The 21,084-nt window shown below is 35.6% G+C and overlaps 1 protein-coding gene across 8 annotated transcripts in view; it reads right to left on the reverse strand.

The window, feature by feature from the left end:
- Window positions 1-426: 426 nt before the first annotated feature.
- EBF3 (EBF transcription factor 3) overlaps window positions 427-21,084 on the reverse strand; it is a 206,784-nt gene continuing 186,126 nt past the window's right edge. For 2 of the 8 annotated variants that reach the window (XM_082268387.1, XM_082268386.1), the window contains exons 12-17: window positions 11,247-11,312; window positions 9,717-9,894; window positions 8,730-8,918; window positions 6,814-7,011; window positions 5,429-5,554; window positions 427-3,083 (exon numbers count right to left, since the gene is read on the reverse strand). In XM_082268387.1, coding sequence (XP_082124513.1) covers window positions 3,037-3,083; window positions 5,429-5,554; window positions 6,814-7,011; window positions 8,730-8,918; window positions 9,717-9,894; window positions 11,247-11,312 — 804 coding nt within the window. In that variant the 3' untranslated portion in view covers window positions 427-3,036. Of the gene's footprint in view, window positions 3,144-5,428; window positions 5,555-6,813; window positions 7,012-8,729; window positions 8,919-9,716; window positions 9,895-11,246; window positions 11,313-21,084 lie in introns of all 8 variants that reach the window. The other 6 variants (XM_082268392.1, XM_082268393.1, XM_082268391.1 and 3 more) reach the window with 4 other exon arrangements.

A 21,084-nucleotide genomic window follows, 5' to 3' on the forward strand; every position in this document is an offset into this window, starting at 1 on the left:
GAGCCTCACAGGCTAGTGACGTACCCATACATCACTTTGCCTGTGAGGGGCTGACCGCCGCAGTATATGTACTTGCGGCGGTCGGCAAGTGGTTAAATAAAACGTATTTTTAGTGTAAGTTAGAGAACAAAATCCAACATTTGTCTCAGCTTTTAAAAGTAATTCCATACAGTACACAAAAAAAAAACCTAAAATTTGATTAGTTACCATGGAAAACAACACCCCTTTTTTCCTCAGATGGGCTTGATAATTCTTAAGAAAAACCACCAATGCAATAAGCGCACCTTTCTAACTTATAGCTTTTCCTTTAAGCAAGACAGAGAGCTACAAGTTTTATAAATGAAACCCCATTGTTCCATTTTTTTTTTGTGTTTTGCAAGTTTTGTTTTAATAATCAAACTTGAGATAAAATTACTAAAAGTGAAATTCACAGACAAGAAATACTTTAATTAAATATTGTGTAAAATGAACATTTTATACAGTTAAATATCTGAAAAAATGTACAGATAAAACAATCTTATTGTAGGGTTTTTAACAGTAAAATCTACCATTTAGTGAAGCGTTCAGTCGGGAGACAATGTAGCAATGTGAGCATTAACTAACTAATCTAGAACACAAACAGATTCCATTTATGAAATAACTTGCAAATGGTTTTAACATGTACACATGACCTCTTTTTTTTTCTTTATATGAACCTTTCCTATACAAAATAAAAATGAGGCTTTTCATGTTTTAAAAGTGTCTAGGTGTTCCCACTTAGTGAAGCCTTTTCAGCTTTCACAACATAAATGTGCAAGGCATTTAAAATGTTGTTATAACATAGCTTTCACTATTTTAAAACACATTTAATATGCATTTCACCTAAAAGGAACCGAAATGTCTCTCCTTTTTGTTTATAAATGTAATTCTGCTGCAGTTTGCAAAAGTGTACTGCAAAGCTGTTCAGCAATGCATTTAGTGCAAAGAAAAAAAATAACCATTCCGTCACCTCTAGAAACTATGATTTTGGCACTAATAAGTAACATTTACCAAGGAGGTCATCCCAATTTAAAAAGACTTTGCTACTGGGTCTCACTACAAAATATTTCTCTTTAAAATATATAAAAAGTTGTGTATTATTATGAATTTGTATGAAACCTATTAAACAGTGCATGGTATAGGAAACTGCAGAGTGCAGCAGAAGATAGATGCAAAAAAGAGTGACATAGTTGTATACCAGGATTGTGCTTTTTTAAAATTTATTTATAGTTTTACACCACAAATCATCCTAATGACCATGATGATTAGAAAACTGTGGTGTAATCCTGTGATACAATAGCACAAAATATTTGTTTTAAATAAAATAATTTTAAGGCATCAGAGAAAATAATGTGGCAATTTTTTAATTAAAATATCAGATGAGAAATTAAATTCAAAATTTAGGCCTCTGTAATTTGTCCAGTAAGCACAGTTTATCTATGTGGCAAGCCATATGAGTGGCAGCAAAAATGACTTTTACATTCTATAAAAAAATAAAAAAAAGAAATAAAATAAACATACAGCCACAAACTCAGTTGTATTTGCGGCTGGATATCATGCACATTTTCTACTAATATTAATTACAGCCATGTGGCACAATTTTGTTTTTGACTATACAACAAACAACTTTTATTCAAAAATCATTTGTTCAGATAACTTAAAAATAATATAAAAATAAAGAATGAATTTGACTTTTCCTTCAAAATAAAAAAAAAGGACGGAAAGTCTAAACAATAGCACATTTTTGAAGTACAAATGAAATGTATAGACACCATAATTCATTAAAAAAAAAATAAAAACAAAAAACACATACAGTATGAAGGCAACCTTTCTTGGCGTAATGCTGATTTTTCAGCATCTCGACACCCGCCCAAAACAAAAATACATACATACATACATACATACATGGACAAAAAAAAAAAAAAAAACAATGGAAAGCAATATACAAAATTTCAAAGATAAATACAATATTTATAATTGATATGTTACAAAATAAATTCCCTTAGTGACTGCAAGTGTTCATGTGAAAGAAAGTGTCTGAGATATAAGTAGACCATTTTATTCCTTATCAAACTGAATAAGGAATAAAATATGCTTTCTAATATTTTAAGTGGATTGAAAAAAAAAAAAAATTCAAGACAAGTGTATAAATATTTAGCTACAACTTTGGCAAAATCACAAAAGTCTACAATTTTATAACCACATACAAAACACATTAGGGAATAAGGATCTAGAAGTCAAAAGGACAATTTTCTGGTACAAGAAACATAGACTTCACAGTAGCCTAAGAATGCAATAGTATACAGTGCGAGCAAGAAGTTGAAAAAAATGTTGCAGGTCACACTTGCTTTACAGGAAGCTCTAGCAGTGGAAGTATATTTGAACCAACAGACAGTAGCATTTTTCCTCTGTCAGTGTGCTTGTTGAAGGCAAAGAGATTTCAATATCAAAGTTACAGTTCCTAACTACAATAAGTTACAAAGTTCCATTTCATTAAGATGAAGTTAAGCAATGATAAACCCTCTTCCCGCCCAGGTTCCCCCAATTTAAATGATTCATATATTTATTTTTTTTCCAGTTTGATGGCTCAAACCTCCTTGGCCCCCTTTTTCACCACAAAAAAATATTTCACATTATAGAGATACACAACCATTGTGAGTCTAGTAATGAGTAAGGAAAAATGTTCTGAGGCATTTTTCATCAGTGTTTCATGATAAATCAGAACGGTGCATCCACAACGCTTTGTCCCAACACATAGCAAGTACTAGACATAGCCAAGACGTAATCAGAAACTTTGTACAAAATAGGCGTCGATTTTCCCCATCTTCTTCAGGAGTGAGAAACTTGAAAAATATGAGAAAATGTTCAGTCGACAAAATGGAATTGTTCATGGAGAAGTCGCTCATTTGCATGTCGATTTCTTACTAGTCCAAATAAAATCTTTGAAAAGAAAAGAGTTTGTAGCATTTTGCTTCTTGATGATTTTGTTCTGAAGAGACTGGTTTCCGTCAGTACTCCTTAATACACTAAATGTGTCCCCTGAAGCTTTCTTCTGAAGCTTGATGCTACAAGCAAGTAGACAAAAGTGACTTTTTACATTGGTGGAACTACAAGACCGGACATAGCTAGAAAAAAAGAAATAAGATTACATTAGCTTTAAAACCTACATGTTCTCCTTTTTCACTGACTGACCTAAAGAATTTTTTGTTGTTTCATGAACATTAAATTTGTGGGAGGGTTACTGTAAACTTTTTATTTCCTCTATCATTATAGAAAACATTTTTTAGGTAAGCTTTTTTTTTTCCATACAATGCTATTTTGGTCCTTTAATTTTAATGTGTTGCTGGAATATCTGCTAATCCCCCAGCCACTTCCTAGTTTTAAGGTAGAGAAACATGTTAACATGTCAGAATTCTAAAATAAATAATAGAAATTTTTAGCATTTTGCTAATATATTTTAAAAAACTACTTTCGAGATGCTTTTGAATAAATTCATTTTTCTAAATAGATAGGGGAAGCTGAATAAAAAAAGTAACAAAAGAGAGGACATTTAAGCAAGGAGAGGGTTTCTGACATTTTGGTGCAAAATATCCTGCCTCCCACATATGATATTTCTCTTAGAGTTTTGCTAATAGCAAACAGTGGTCCAGACTCCCTAGAGACTGGCCATGTTGACAGCTGAAAAACAACATGGTCACTTCTGGTAATGTCAGATGAAGCCAACTCACTCACCAGCTCAGTACCAGACATTTTTCTAGTTCTAAATTAAAATCTTATGAGCCAGGGTTTGTCTTTATTTTTTACTGCTTTGGCCTATTGGGAACCTGAATTGTGATTTTATATATATATATATATATATATATATATATATATATATATATATATATATATATATATATATATATACATATACATATACATATATATATATATATATATATATATATATATATATATATATATATATATATATATATATATATATATATAGTATTATTTTTTTAACATGCAGAAATATTTTAATAGATGGGTCAGATCAAACACTGGAGTAGAAAAAGTACTTTACAATTTAAAAAAATAAAGAAAATGAAATTTGATTTTGTGCCATTTCTTTCATTAAATTGTGTTTTTTCTCCTCACTAATTTATGTGTAACACTAATAAATTTTCTTATGTAGTGATCTAAGCTTCAATTTCTCAGTTCATTAATCCCAACAATATTAATTTGTTTTAGGCGCAGTGTTACAAGTTTATGACTGTGAAGACTTATGTCTTGTGAGTATATTGTACAGATCTACTGTAACATTGAAGAGGAAAATAATTATGATTTTGTGTATTATGGTTTTGCACGCATCTCGATTATTATTAAAAAACGTTCGACTTATATAAACTTCAAGACTGCTTAAAGTGTTTATTAATACGAACAGCTTATGCAGTGATTAGACAATGCTGAGAGATTCATTGACATCTCAACATTTCAACCAGGAGGTCAGGGCTTGAAAGTAAGATTTTAGAGGAGAACATGTTCTAGTTAAGCCTTCAAGGTGTAACCAACTATACAGTTCATTAGCAATTTATGCAATTCAAACTCTAAAGTATATATCAGTTTCTACATAGTTACCCATCTGTCCTATAAAATATGTTTTTAAGACTTATCCCATGTTTTGTTATTTAAAAAGAAAAAAAAAGTATAACCCAAGCTAATGGTGTATAAACGTATGTCATTGTACAAGCAGCAATTTTATACATTTCTACAGTTTAGGGTAGGATCTCTCATAGTTTGCAATAGGTTACTGAACATCATCATCCAATTTGCAGTTCTCATTATTAACAGTTACTTATACACTGTACCAACACACTATGCATATTCTAGTTAACATGTTAGAGGACCTGTACAAAAGGCATTGCAAACAATCACTTATAGCTCCTTTCTCCACTGCAAGGTTCATAATTGGAGCAGTCATCTTAAGTGATCACTGGGGAAAGCAAGCTCCCTGTGTTACTGACCAGGAGCAAATTACCTCCGTTGGTCTCACATACCCCCAGCCTTGAGTACCTCCTGATTGGATATGGAAGGCTGGAGCGTTTTACAGACCACTTGGTGTCACTTGCAGGTGCCCATGTACACAAGCCATCTACTACATAGTCTATTTCAAGAAAACCTGTCATGAGAGAAATAGGGAAGTTACCATTGTTCTAGGTTAGGGACTCAAATTATGGAAACCAAAGGATCCTCATGACATCCATGCAACTACCATTTTTAGGAGGTTAACAATAGCAGTTACCATATATTTCTCATGACAGACCTCCTTTAAAGGTGGAAGGTGGGGACAAGGTAAGGTTTCATGCAATCTATAATAATTATTTCTATTGCAATTACTTAAATATAGCACACCTTTAATGGTACATACATTTTGAATCATGAAGTCTCTGGTGTTTTGTGCCATTCTCAAAGCAAACGCCAAATGGAAAAACGATAGAGATGCCACCTCCCACACATGCAGTATACCCTCCCAAACCATCTTCCTCTCCAGATTCTACATTTAAAACATTTGAGAAAATAACACATTTTGAGCTTTTCAATCATTCTAAATTACATTTTAGAATTAAATTTATTCAAAGAAAGAAGTCCGATTAGATGGCTTAGTAGTATTCAATTTGTTGATAAATAAAATCCAGTATTATTATCTTTATAGCAGACTTATAAAAACTTTTGAAGTTTTGCCATATATATAAATGTATATATATATATATAAACACTGATTGTTTTTTTCTAATACAAACAGTTTCTAATATTTAACTGTAACTAAATTTTGGAGTATTTTTTTTCATCTTATAATGTGTTTTCATTTCAACTGGAAGGAATGATGGATTTTGGTATTAAAAAAAAAAGTCAACAGTAAACGACTATCTTATTGCATGATTAAAAATAAAAATGTCTCACATTATGCGGCACTTGTTCTAGCTTTATCAATTTCAAGATTTTGAGAATGTGGGAGTGTAATACATGTCTGAAAAATAAGAAAATATTTGATAGCATATACTATAACCTATGGCATTAAATAAAATGTAATAATATATCTAATGTCTGGGAACGATTATTACACAGTACAATTCTATTTTATTATAAGGACAATGCAGACATTGTGATGTTAATTTGTGTATGCCATAGAGACATGTGGTAGATGTATTTAGTGTTCTGTCACTCATTGCTATAGCTGAGAGAGTCCCCATATGAAACCTCTTTAAAAGTTTAATAACCCTTCATACTCCAAGCACTGTCTATGCAATTACATAGAAATGTTCAGAACTAATGGGGCTAAGACATCCCAGATAACTGGTAATGGGGAACTGCTTTATAAGTTTAAGGATTTGTTATTCACCCTTTTTGTGTTCTTTTACAGCTCTAATATTGTAAACAATTTTGCAGCCAATTTGCATTAAGGGGAGCAGAACTTTCTTTTCAGGCCAGATCCAAAGATTAGAAGAACCTGAAAAACCTTGGGGGTATTCCATATTCTTCTAAAACAGGGAAAATATATTGGACTGAAACAAAGTGAAACTAAATTGTTGCTCATCACAACCAACCACTGTGTTATTTTTTCTAGCATGAATCAGAACTTGATTCTAGTTGGTTTAGCATGAACAGCATTTCAGTTTTCTTTGCCCCCCCTTTTATTTATTTTTTATAAATTGTTATTTTTAAGGTCCAGTGAAACTGTAATTTGCCTGTCAAAATACATATTCTGTCACTAAAGCTAATGCATATGCCATTTTTTTAACAAATCCAACTCACCTTGAAGTCCATTGCCATTTGCACTGGTGCAGGATGGTGGAGGGGAAGCTTGGGGCCTGACGACTGGGGCAAATGCGCTCTTTTGTTTCACTGCGGAGATGACATTTGCAGGTGAGAATGAGAAAATGCCGTGTGTACTGCTACAGTTTGAAGGGAGGGTGACCGAAGAGGCTGCCATTGTAGGACTTGATGGTACTACTGCAATAAAGCAAAAATAATCAGGACTCAAAAAGGAGTTTTTTTTTTAACCCCATGGCAGAACATAAAGAGAGAGTGATGCAGCCCTTGTTTTAGGTTTGGGAATAAAAAATAAACTAAAAAAAAATAGCCAAACTAATAAAAAAAATAACTGTGATGGCATGGCCACTCTCATGCTAAAGAAACTGGGGGTCTATGTACTGAGCATCATGTGAGGTACCTGATCTCAGTGTTGTCTACATTTGGGACAGGCCAAATAAAATGGAAAGCCTGTGCATGCACTTGTCATTAACATTAACGTGTGTGTAAGATGATCCAAAGGGGCCATCTTCATTTTCTGTCTTTACTTATAAATGATTTCTTCACCCTGCTCTATTTTCTCATCAAATTTTTCTTGCATGGTTAAGTTGTCTTTTTAAACAGTTGCAAATTTTCCTCTGATAACAGTGGTGGTCCCCAATATACCAAATACCCTTCCACCCCCAAATTGCTAATCTTGGAAATGGTTTTATAAGCCAACAATTGCAGCTCTCTCTTAATCTTTTCTCCCCTTCAAAGTCCAGTTTAAAGATCCCACCCCAAAGTATGTGACTGATCAATGCTGTCAGATATAGGCCAATTGGAAGAGAGGAAGACTTATTTAAAAGAGAACAGCTCGCGGTTAGCAGCTTATAAAAATATTAAGTGAACTGGACTGTAGGGCATACTTGGTAAATGTTCTTCTTCATATTGTACTGAGCCTATTCCTGTTCCTAGTGCTGTCACACCTTGATAAATTTACATGGTATAACTAAAAAGCTATAAAGAAAGCCAATCACAAAACACCAGGGAGAAAGTGTTCTGCACTAGTACTCTAAGATTTTTCTAGGACACCTTGTTCCTTTCATAATTTATGCAAAATTGGATTGAGGAATTTGTATATGGGTGGAGAGACATTTTGAGTACATTTGGCCGGACAAATGGCAATATTAAAGTTATATGGCCTGAAAAATGGCAAATCTTCATAACAAGCATCTGACTATTCTTGAATGAGCTGGGCTTACAAGCGTAAATGGTTGAATTTTATTTTTCCTTTTCATATTTATAATGTGGTTACATTATTGTGAGTGTAGTTTATCTATAGATGTGCTGTTTTATCTATGAGCACACATTCACCTAAAGAAAACCACTTTGTTTCATTAGGATAGGTTTGTCAACTGTTTGCCATGACAATGATGTACTAATGTACATTTATTTATTTATTCATTTTTTTTTAAGATCCTTAAAAAGGGGTTTAATCACGATATATAGGATAATGAATCCTACCCGATTTATAAGTGTTTATTCACTAAGTCTACAAATACAGCAATAGGTCATGTCACGCCATAATACTGAGCTGCTTAAACACTTTTATAACAAATATTGAGCTGCTTAAACACCACAGCACTCTTATAAGAAATAAAAGTATGATAATTATATGGAGCTCCTGCATAAAGACTACATTTGTTTAACAGGAATATGATTGCATGTATGAACCACACTATTCATGTCAAATTGTTGTGGACCATACAATGTTTTTTACTGCTTTTATGTTCAGCCTCCAGTCACCCATCCCTTTGTCCAGTACCTGATAGCAAAAATAAAAAAATGCTAAAAAAAAAATTAAAAATCTAATACATTAGAATATATAGGCAAGCAAGAAAATAAGAAAAATTAATAGGATGTCCAAGAACACTCACTGCCGTAGGGGGAGTTGGCGGATGAACCATTGAGGAAGCCAGGTGACCCAGGGACTCCTAAGTTGGGCATTCCAGCATTCCCGTACCCGTTCATGCTATTGCTGACTGTGTTGTAGTTGGACTGCTGGGGGGTGCTACTGGGAACATATCCTCGTGGCGATACACTGCTTGTGTTACGGCTGTAGCCTACTGGAAGAAATGAAAGCCCCACAAAAAAAAACAAGCAAGATAATGTTAACCTCATTTATAAAAGACACTTTGGCTTTTTTTCTGCGCAAATCCACATCACACACTACACAGATTTATTGATTACGTTGCGTTACTTCACAATACCTCTTACTGGTCCTTTCAACAGTTGCAGTTTAAGATAACCTTATCACATGGACCCTACTTAAATCATCTACGATGGCACACTATGTTGTTACCTCACAGGCTGAGACAGCCAACAAAAGCCGTCTTCGATCTAATTGTGTCAGCTTCTTTCACATTTATCCTTACTAGCAATTATCAACAGGCTTGATTCCTGGTTTGTACCAACACAGAAGATGAACTTTCAGCCTTTTCAGACCTTCAAATGCCACCAGTGACAGGCAACAACTTGTTTGTTACACTGATTTCATCTTAAAAGGCTGTTTTTTAAAAGGCGGGGTAGCGTTGCGCATCTAATGGGCTATATTCCGATGTTTAATACTCTTTATGTTGTTACCTTTTGCAGCTACTACCCTACAAGACTGAGAAAACTAATTACCACTTCTCAAATGTCAAAACAACATCTACAAATATACTTGCGCTACTCAGCAGCAAACGGATAATATAATGGTAACATGCTTTGCAGCAATGGGGGAGAATACTAAGCTGCTTGTCTGACAGCAATATATGTTAACAGGGGAAAGTTTAAGATCAACATGATTGCATCAAAAACTATAAATATATGTTTAATAATCACTGTGCGCAGTATCTGAAGTTAGGTCTGGTAAAGCCACCTACCTTGGTCATTAGCTTGAGATGTCTCTGAAACATTAACTGCTAGCTGGCTGCTAAAGGAATTTACTCCCATCATTCCACTGTGAGATGGTGTGTTGGCAAGTGAGGGGATCTGGTTGTGATTACGTGGCACACTGTATAATGCTTCAGCAATGTCAGCTGCTCTCTTCAGAATTATCTCCTACACAGCAAGAAACACAAAGACATGGTTACCATGTGATACAGTTTTGTCTCAACAGCCATCAAATAAAAACTGTCCTAGATTGGAATCATAGCCATGGGAGTGGATAAAATACTTGGTCAGTGATTTGTGTTGCCTATCGAAAAGTGTTTAGGAATTTCTACACAGCAGTGATCTTAACCTCAGGCTAGGTAGGCACAGCATGTTCCTAACTAACTGTGTGTTGTAGGTGTATAGTCCCTACTCAGCATTTTCAGGCACTTGTAGGGGGAGAGTTGTGATCAAGAGACTGTAGAAGGCCCATTAATTGTAAAACTGGATTATATTTATTAAAGCATGTGAAAGAAAAGTTGCACTGGTTGCCCAGAGCAACCACAATAATTTCTCAAGCAGGTTATATAATGTAAAATTTTCAGTTTCCTAAAATTTTCCAGGGATTTGTAAAAAGATTCCCAGAATTCACCAGCCTCTGCAATTTAGTGTAAGTGCTCTTCCTATAACATTTCTTATACACAAAAGTATAAAACTAATATTTTTCATGAAAGCTACATGTGACAACAACTGTATAATGCAAATCTATCTCTCATTTAGGCATATGATTAATGGTAGCTTTTACAGGTTTTTAAACCAGGTGTGTTTTAAAGAGTCGCTCCCAGTCCCTGTGTTGAGATCTCTGAGGCCTAGTTCCTTGTGTTGATCACTTGCCAGTTAAGAAAAGTGTGGGGTTGGTCAGACTAATGTTTTGTTTTGTTTTTTACATGTTGACATGAAAAGTGTCATTAAAAACTTTTGTACTAAGTTTGACTGAATCCTCTATGATTTATAAACCCTGGAACTTTGACTTGGTAGAATTTCCCTTTTAAGACAACAGAACTGTGCACTTTAGGAACTGGGCCCATTTGGGTAAATAAAGTTGACTAAATAGAGTATACATGTGTTTTAAGGCAATGGCATGACTGTTACAATTTAGTAAAATATTATTTTCTCTTCCCTGTGCTTGGCAGGTTTAGTGCAGGCTTTCCTATTAGTCACTGTATTTTTTGGACCAAGTTCAAGGTTACTCTGTCGTCTTAACGATTGCCTTTGCTTTTGGCACCTTACGCTTAATTGTCATTTCTGATAGGAAAACTAGCTCGGAGAAAAAAATGGCAAAGATGAAGCTTTTTTTTTTTTTTATCCCTTTCTCTCTTTTTTCCCCTTGGTGATGCTCATCACATTACACTGCCCTTAAGGTGACTGGCAAAATCGTCCACGGCAAATAGGATTGTATTGATATTTTGCCAGGTTCACGAACAGTAGTTCCTAAATTGCATATTTCTGAATGGATTTTGCTACATGCATTAATGACTTGCCTGGTTGTTGTGCGGCATTCCGTATAAGGCTTCAACAAGGTCCGCTGCTCTCTTCAGTAATACCTCCTGTGGGCAGGACACAAGAAGAAGAGTGTTTTTTTTTTATAGTTTAAAAGGTAGCCAGGGCTAAAATAAAAACACAACAGCAAATTTAAAAGCAGGGCTGCCAAAAAGTCAGACAAGACCACACAATATATCAAGGTTTTTATATTGAGACTCCAGATAGGAAAGAATTTAACTTTTATTGAGAGCATGTTTTCAGACAAATAAATAATGACTCCTACTGAAGATCTCTGGTTTATTTTAAAAGCAAGATTTTGTTTTACAAAATCAGTTAGTCGTGTCCACACACTACCCCCTTAAAGAGATTCTAAATGTAAATAAAATGCTCTTTAAAAAAAACAAACATGTTATACTTACCTGGTCTGTGCAATAGTTTTGCACAGAGCAGCCCCTATCCTCCTCTTTTTTGGTCCTGCTTCTGACCCCCCCCCCCCACCGAATGACCCCATAGCAAGCCGCTTGCTATGGGGCCAATCGTGCAGGTTCGCTCCTGTGACTCGCTGTTTGCATCTATTGACACAGACAGAGGGACTCTGCCCTGACCCCCCCCCTCCCTTGTCAATGACTGTGATTGACAGCAGCAGGAGCCAATGGCACCCACTGCTGTGCCTGTGCAAACGAGGAGGGAGAAAGCAGAAAAAGCCTCTGCTCTCATGCACATCGCTGGATCAAGATCTGGCTCAGGTAAGAATGAGGGTGGGCTGGGGGGGACTGCATGCATAAGGTTTATGCAAAGGGTAAAAAACCCTTCTGCCTTTAGAGCCGCCACTTTACATACATGATATAGACTGAAAACACAACATTTTACAGTTTCTACTGCATTATGGGATGTAAGTTTATTTTTTTCCTGGTTCAGGGTTGTTCAGCTTTGATGTTCTGAGTAGAACGATTAACCAGTTGCAGGGACTATTTTTAAACTCTTCTACTCAGCAGATCAAAACTTGTCAACTCTGAACCAGGAAAATAAAACTTACATCTCATGACCATTAAGATTCCTTGGATTTTGGACAGCAGTTTAAGTAATGTGAACAAACAACTTTTTTTTTTTCAACAATGGTATAGTCCTTTAGCCATTTTATACACCATAAATAATCCGAACTATAGAATCTGTTGGTGATCATCTTCAATACACACATGGTGTAGAATCATGTAACTGTAGTGATGAATGTAGGAAATAACGCCAAAGATTTAATAATGAAGTTTTGCGGGTATGAAACAAACAAATACATGACAGAGATATGAAAAGCACAGCACTTGTTAATTCCTAGTACTTTAGTGGTGAAGAACAATAAGTAATTTTCCATATCTTAATTAAATTGGCAAACTCCTTAAAGACAACATCTCACCTCTAATTCATGCCCGGAATTTGCCAGAGAGTTCAATGCTTATTCCTCTTTATTTTGAACAATAAAGTGAATTAGCTTGGGTTAATCTAGTTTTTTTCATAATGACATTAAGAAATTTTTCAATTAACCTCTTTGACTGTGCGCTATAAAGGACTTCATAAATGAATTCCCATTCAGAGAGTAGAGTGCTTTTGCCTAAGGGTAGAGATGCATTGAGTTTGTCTTATCCGTGCCTGCATGCATACCTCCACTTTACGATGGTTGGGATTAATCTCTAGTTTACTTAATTTTTACAAGGAATCTCTTCTGTTTGACTTCTCTTCCCCTTAGAGAATGCTGTCATCATCTAAAAAACATGTATTCAATGTTATAAAAGAACTGCTTTCGCTCCATGGTGTCTATTCATAGCCTGGGTGGCCAACTCTCTACCTATTAGCATTATATTGCCATGTGTATTGTATGCAAGCAGCTGCAAAAAAGGCCTGCAAGTGAATACCTTACCCAATCTTACTACAATGTTTAGGGCAAGCACACGGCCTTTGCTGAGCTAGCAAACCTACCCAAGGCCAGAACTGTTTAAACCTTAGGGCCTATTCGCACCTATACATTGTGGAGGGACACTTTTTTTTTGTCACTGTGGTATACACAGTGGTAAATGTATTGTGGTGCCATTCATTTTGAATGGCACCCTAACCAATCACTACAATACAGATGCTCTGCAGTGCACCAGAACACACAGGAATGTGGGTTGTGGTGTGCTGCATTGGAAAACAAGGTGCATGCCTATTTTAAGCCTGCTTTGTAATGCATTGCAACCTATTCAACCAATGAGCTACCTTAACCCAGTGCATGTTCCCATGTCTTAATTTGCCACAACAGTAAGTTTAAATGGCTAGTGTTGTCTAGTATTCTGCTTGTCTTATATTTATCCAATACCTTTTCAACAGATGAATGTTTGACTTACAGAACAGCATTGTTTAAATTGATTCCTACATCTCAGGAAAACTTCCGTGACCTCCTGTCTTACTCTCTAACAAAAGGATAACTCGTCATAATTTGTGAAATAATACACTTGTCGAACCTAGACATGATGAATGTCTAGCACGTGGATGATTAATGCGCAGTTTTCAATTTCAACGGACATGCTGTTTTTGTGGATCCTGGAGGTTAATACACATTGATGCTATCTTTAATCTTTGAAAAAATTCAAAGACATAAGATTGGTGTCACCTCGACTATGAAATTCACTCGCCATTTGAAGACCCCCAGCCTGATTCATTGTTTCTTGCATTTTTCAGAACACTCTTATTTCAGGTCCTTTATTTATCAAGATTAATCACTGTAGGCATCACTTTTTGTGCATGCCATACGTTCGTAGGAATAGCACTTAATCCACAAAGTTATCGGATGGATGGCTTTTAGAATGGGCATTTACCTCTGAAATTGGTGTGTATGCTTGATGTTGCATGCATCTACTTTGCATACAAATAAAGAATTATACTTGTCATGAAGCAGGTATAATCAATGGAAGGCACAGCTGTCTTAATCAGATTTCATCAGCCCGAGCAGCTCTCTGTGAGCAAGATAAAGTGTTTTTCAGAGGTGTTAATAATTACTCATAATCTCTCCTATCATATCACAAGACTTTTTACATGCCTTTCAATTTTAAGCAACGATTAAAGCAATTAAGATTTCTGCATTTACAAGCTATTTTTCATTTCCAGGATATATTCTACACCTACTTGTCCATATGGTACTTTTGCAATCGTAACATAAGGATAGTTTAGGAAAATTACGTATGCACTTATCTCTAATCTGCCTATTACTGGATAGTATCTTAACTAATGAACCCGACTTTCGAAAGCAGCTCTTAAGTGCCGGTCTTGTCATAGGCAAGACACAAGGCAAAAAAAAAATTGTGTAACCCAATCAGTCAAGGATGCTCTGAACAAGTTTGTTTTGTTACAATATGTCGAGCTTATGCATAGCGCCTCATGCTGTGAATACGATTAGCCCTGAATGGTTGTTTGAAAAGCATTTCAATGGAAATTTTCGAAGCCACGGCCATAAGTGTAATTGGCTGCCTTTCAATAGGACATAACAGGCTTCAAGTTAAATGGAAACTATTAAAGCTCAAATGATTTCTAGCGTTGTTTCATGACAAATGTACAGTTTTATTATTACGAGTGTGCGCTCTTGTACAGTGGTCGCCACCGATTTGAATATACAAGATTATTCACAAGCCCCGATCATCGAGAACGGTATATATCATCACAGTTAAAAGAGGTAACCAAGGTGACGTTGCTTCAGGTGCTAATGTCATTATAGAACTGTAAAGCAATTATTCTGTTAGTTCTTGCCTACGGCTATGAATACATTGAAGAGTACAGAGCCATTAGATGTAGCTACTTCAAAAAGCGGGGGAAAGAAGATGAATTTTAATGCATGGGTAATTGCTCAACATGACCGCATTCCTAATAAATTTCTGTATATTAGAAAAAAAAAAAAAACCCTGAATATATTTGTGTGCGACACATGAAACATGGGAAAACACACATGGAATGCGTGCAATTAATTTTAGGGAGAAATCGTTTTAGCGCTGCTGCGCACCTTTTAATGCAGATAATTTGTTAAGGAACTGTTCTAGGCGGAAAAGTAATTTGTTTTTGCCCTGATTTCTTTCCATTGCTACTTTGTATCTCTGCGTATTATCCTGGGTAATTGAGGACCCAGAACTGCTACTTTTCCAGCAACAAAAGGTTAATGTTACACTTCATCTCCCTTTATGTAGATTAAAATACACAACGCCGTGTACATGCAATCAGTGATATTAGTGTACATGTAGGTTGTGGTTAATTATATTTTATCTCATCTTTGAAGAGAATACATCATAGCTGTCTGTATAAAAATGTATCCTGCGCATTTTGTCATTTAAGACCATAATTAGCGAATCGATGCCAACTTTTGAAGGCAAAACAAGCAATCTAGGCACTGCCTGCATGAAGAGTGAACATTAATGATTCTGCTGGAATGTCCTAAGTGCTCCATGTAGTTCGCAATGTTCTTTCAACCTATTAGAAAGGAGGACAGTATTTATTTTTATATAGAAAAGGGAGAGCACCAAGTAAGTAAAGGTTGACTGATGACTACATGCTGTAAGTGATCAGTTATGTGTTATTAATCAGAGCAGAAAATGAGAGCTTCTCCAAGAATCAATATTAAGATATCTGCTGGCCTACAGAAGGTCCTAAGGTACCTATAGATGTTAGATGCATGTTTCTCAATGCGGACTATATCACAGCATTGGGCACTGATCATACATCCATGTCGTTAGAGGAAGGCTGCACTTGCAAGCTATATCCCCACCTTCCTTAGTTCAATGAACTGCCATGCTAGCATCTTCTATAACGTGGTATAAATGTAAAATACAATATTAATGCACTTTCATACTTAGTACATAGAGATACTTGGTGCCAAAGAAATTACTTTACAAGCTGGACTTCACTTGCAAGGTCATAGCACAAGTACATTGCACAGTACCTCCATTACCACATGGTGGAACATAAATAGAGGTCATCGGTGCCATACGGCAGCAACAAGATCAGAGATATAGATACTACTTGTGAACAACCCACATGGAGTAACACAGATTTGACTTCTCAAAAAGTCTTAATCAGTTCTAAAAATGCAGTAAGGTAATGTTCATGGACATTACCCAAAGACCCTCATAATGTCAGATGGAAATTGTTTAATAAGTTATTTACTTATGAAATAGGATTGTAGTTATTACTATGAGTGTATGTGTCTGCACTTTAATCTATGGACCTCTATGGTACCCAACGCTAGCTACTGTCACATTTGTATGGATTACACACTTGCTATTGGAAAAAACTAAGACTGATACAACCTGGATATGCTGCTGACATTTCTTGATAGATTGCCTCAGTGCTGGCCATCCCCCAAAACTAGATCATGAGACAGTGTGGACAGAAACCTAGAATCCAGAGGTTGTCCAGAGAGGCCAGCTACTATCCTCATGCTCCTATAGTAAAATAGGAGATAGCACAGTTGGGTAAAGTTGTACACCTGCCTGACACTTCACAAAATAGGATGTATCTGTAGGCCATTGATGCCTGATAGGGCCTTGCCAGTGCAGACCATTCTAATGGGGCATAGTGCAATCCTTATCAATGTAAATTAGAGGTTTTGAGAAAAGAGGAGGCGGCAAAGCTGCTAGCTTGCCTAGGACAACCCCCCCCCCCTTTCAACTCTACCATCCCCTAACCTTTTTTTTTGCCCAGGAACATGTAGGCTTCAACTTTACTTGCAATCAAAGTTAAAATTGGACTCCAGCATTACCTTTAGTCTTGCACAGTACTGGCTCCTCTCTTGTACTGAAAACAGCTTACTCTGCTTTCACTATAGGTGGCAAGCTTCTTAAAGTGTATATTAGAAGCTGTAGCAAGTCGGATAGAGTCTACCTTATTTCCTTGCTAGAGGACATCCAACATCAGCTAGCTCTTTCTTCCTCAGTGTTACTGTCCGTAGCCCATCCCTTTTACAGCTTCACGTACACTACCTCCCCTGGACTCCGGCCGCAAAAAAAAAATGCTAAATGCAGAAAAACTGCATGTAAACATGATACCACTTTTACACATGTTTTTGCCATGTTTCTTCTACATTTAGCGGTCTTTGTCAAACATTCTTCTGAAAGTGATTCTTATGTAGGCTTTTATGTACTTTTATTGAGTTGAGTTTAGGGGCTTTGGGAAAAGAAACGCCAAAAGCTCCTAAACTCACATTTAGGAGCAGCCTGTGTACATGAAGCCTTGTTCATTAGATTTAAGTTCTTTCAAGAATGGGGGTTCAGCATCACATGTGGATGGTACCACAGCTTCCAGGAAGCTATGTACAGCGCCCTGCTTACCCCTACCACCAGCCTGCATTGCAAAGAGATTAGGTGATGTCATGGGTCTAAAATAAGGTATATAATAAAAAAACAAAAAGGTTTTATTCAATAATTTCATTAGATTGTTGATGAAGGGAAAATTAAGGAAAGATGAATTAAAATCAGACTAAACCTCAGCTTTTAAAATAAATGTGATGAGGCCAAATGTTAGAACAAAAACAGATATCTTCCAGTAGGCTGGAAAATATATATATCATTGATGCTGAAAATATCAGATCTTTCATTGTTCTGATGAACCATAAGCCTGTGTAAAACTGGTATTTGTCTTTTTAGTGTACATTGTAAGCAACGCATGTATGCCTTATTGGTTTTCTGTCCACAGCAGAATTAACCATCAAGCCTTGTGCATTATGCATCTTCAGAAGAAGAAAAAAAACTAAAAAAGAAATCAATAATGTGGTAATATTATCAAGTCTAGGATGAAGTCAGCATTCATCCAGGCAGGCTTGTATTGAGATACATGTTTTACATCTACACAATCCCATCTCATTGCTATTATTTTTTCTCCTCAGCTTCTGACACAGCTGATTCTCTTCATTCCATTTTCTTTTTCTTTTTTTCTTTCATTCAAAATGTATGTTAAGGCCAATTGCTGTTTTACTTAGGAACCACCGTGACCCTTGTAAACCAAGCTCAGACGGCTGGCTTAACAATGATGAATCACTTGGCAGTTTAATTTACATGCCGCTGAACTCCACATTTGGGTCCATTAGAACAAAATCAAATATTTATGTTGTTTATTGAAACTGCTAGATTTCATCTCATTCAGTGGCCGTTTTAGATGGAGCTTGAACAATACCGTTTCACCTGAATTAAAAGAGCCAAGTAATGGTGGTCGACCAGGCTAGATCGGCTTGTCATCATGTTCTAGGGCTTACGAAGGAATGCGCATTATAAGTTTTACATCAACCTCAGGAAAAAAAAATCTTTCTTATTTTGTTGGCAGGAATTTATTAACAGTGTGTGTTTTTCAGTTTGCATTTTTATGGTTTGGTGTGAACTTTTGTACTCCAAGTCCCATGTATTTATCACATCAAATTATTTGCATTGGATTTGGATGAATAGAAATTTGGTGCATAATGGCACTAGAATTGAAAAAATAAAGAGATTTTTTTTTTTGGTACACACTGCACCTTGCTTACTCTAATGAAACAATCTGAAGGAAAAAGATTGCTTTAGACTTTCTCTTTAGATTGTGATAAATGTGATTTATATTCACAAATCTTGTCCGTTTTCTTTGGCGCAAACTCCTTAGTATCGATCTATCTTACTTGACATTGTGATATATACTTGCCTGCTGGGGTGCAAAACAGTAAAACAACATATACAAAAAAAGTTTTGAGACAATCAACCACTTATGCAGTTATTTTACTTATATATAGAATACAGATATATTCCAGCGCGCCTTGCGGAGAACACTGAACCACTGAATCAAGCATTCATGGCTGGTCTCTGTTCCAAAGAATGCCAGAATGGTTTCAAATGTGATTCATTCGTAAAAGATGACCAGTCACTAGTGGTGTACCACAAGGCTCTGTACTAGGTCCTGTTCTATTAAATCTTTTTTTTTTTTTTAGTGATATGACTAAAGGTTTGGTGGGTAAGGTGTGTCTTTTTCCTGTAATATTGAACATGATTTGGAATTGCTAGAAGATTAAATGGACTGCAGTGGAAACTGCAGTTCAATGCTTCTAAATATAAAATAATGCACCTAGTGAAAAGAATGCCATGACCGAGTACAACATTGGGGGTAAGGTGTTGGCCAGCACTACAGGGGAAAACGATTTATACATATTTCAGATAATTGCAAAATGACCAAACAGTGTGGCCATGCAGTGGGAAAAGTGAATATAATTTTTGGATGCATCACTAGAAGGATCACCAGCATTTCCCTATATAGATCTTTAGTTAGACCTCATTTAGGATACTGCGGTTGATTTAATAAAACTGGAGAGCGATATCTGGTAACTGGCAACTCTGCATAGAAACCAATCAGCTTTCAGGTTTTCTTTTTTTGTCAAAGCTTCATTGTGCAAGCTGATTGGCTACCATGCAGAGCTACACACACTTTTTCACTCTCCAGTTATAGTAAATCAACCCCACTGTGTCTAGTTCTGGAGACTTCACTTACATGAAGATGTTGATAAGATAGAATGAGTCCAGAGATGGGCAAGAAAAATGGTGAAAGGTCTTGTGATAAAACATAGCAAAAGAGACTTCAGTAACTTAATATGTACAGTTTGGAGGAAAGACGTGAAAGGGGAGACATGATTGAAACCTTTATTTACATCAAGTGGGTAAATAAAGTTCAGGAATGCAGAATTTTCAATACAAAGCCAAGATCAAAAACACGGGGAAGTGACCTCAAACTAACATGAGAAAAGTTCAAAAATAATCTTAGAAAGTACTATTTTACCAAAAGAGTAGTTGATGCTTGTAATAGACTTCCAACCGGAGTGAGTCAATCAACAGTAAGTTACAAAAAAAAAAATGTATATATATATATATATATATATATATATATATATATATTATATATATATATATATAAAATGGGGCAGACTCTATAGACCACTTCGTCTTTTTTCTGCCATCACTTTTCTATGTTGGTATATATTAAATAAGCTTAAAAGAGCTAACAATTTGAAGTTTGTAAAAATAGTCCTACATATGTGGACACTCAGGGGACTAAAGAAAATCCAATAAACCTTTGATTTGTGGGAGAAATCACAGCACCCCAATACAATAATGGCGATAAAATACAAACTCTATACAGTGTTTTTTGCTTTAGTTAAACCCAAGACTACAAATCACAAGTGCTATCTGGTTATCCACTAAACTATCTCTGTTATGTTACTCATAAAAAGCAATATGGAATTCCAGCTATAGAAGGCTGTGTACCCTGGCGGTAACCTAGACATATGAAAGACATAAAGAAGCAGATAAAAGTTTAGGAAAAAAAATCTTGATGGTCAGTAACTATTTATTACAAGGTTCTCGCTTCCCATTTCTAACTAATCTAAGTCATAGTTTTCTGAGAAACTGCCCGCACAAGCTATAATTGGGCACATTAAGTAATTTGGGGTGTATGACTTTCTACAGAACAGACAATAAAATGTATAAGCAAAACAAGCACAAGCAGGACCATTTGGTGGTTTAGGACACAGAATAATTGGTGAATGCAATCAGATTTATTAAATAAAAACCATACATTCAAAAGGATTTTTCCATAACTTGTGGAACAAAACACTGTAATAGCACCAATATAGTGTGGCAACCAACTAGATTTAAAGGACAGGCCATCTATGTGTTGGCTACTAACTATCAGTCATTTAAATGCTACATCATTAACATTAGAGTGTCGTCAATTTACAAAATTCAGTTTACTGTAAAATATACAAAGATTGTTTTGTCAACTATTTTATTAACCGTTTCTCTTGTTTTTCTAAAAGTAGATATT

This window comes from Pelophylax lessonae (assembly GCF_965119305.1).
Source record: "Pelophylax lessonae genome assembly, chromosome: 9".
In the NCBI taxonomy this organism is placed as follows: Eukaryota; Metazoa; Chordata; class Amphibia; order Anura; family Ranidae; genus Pelophylax; species Pelophylax lessonae.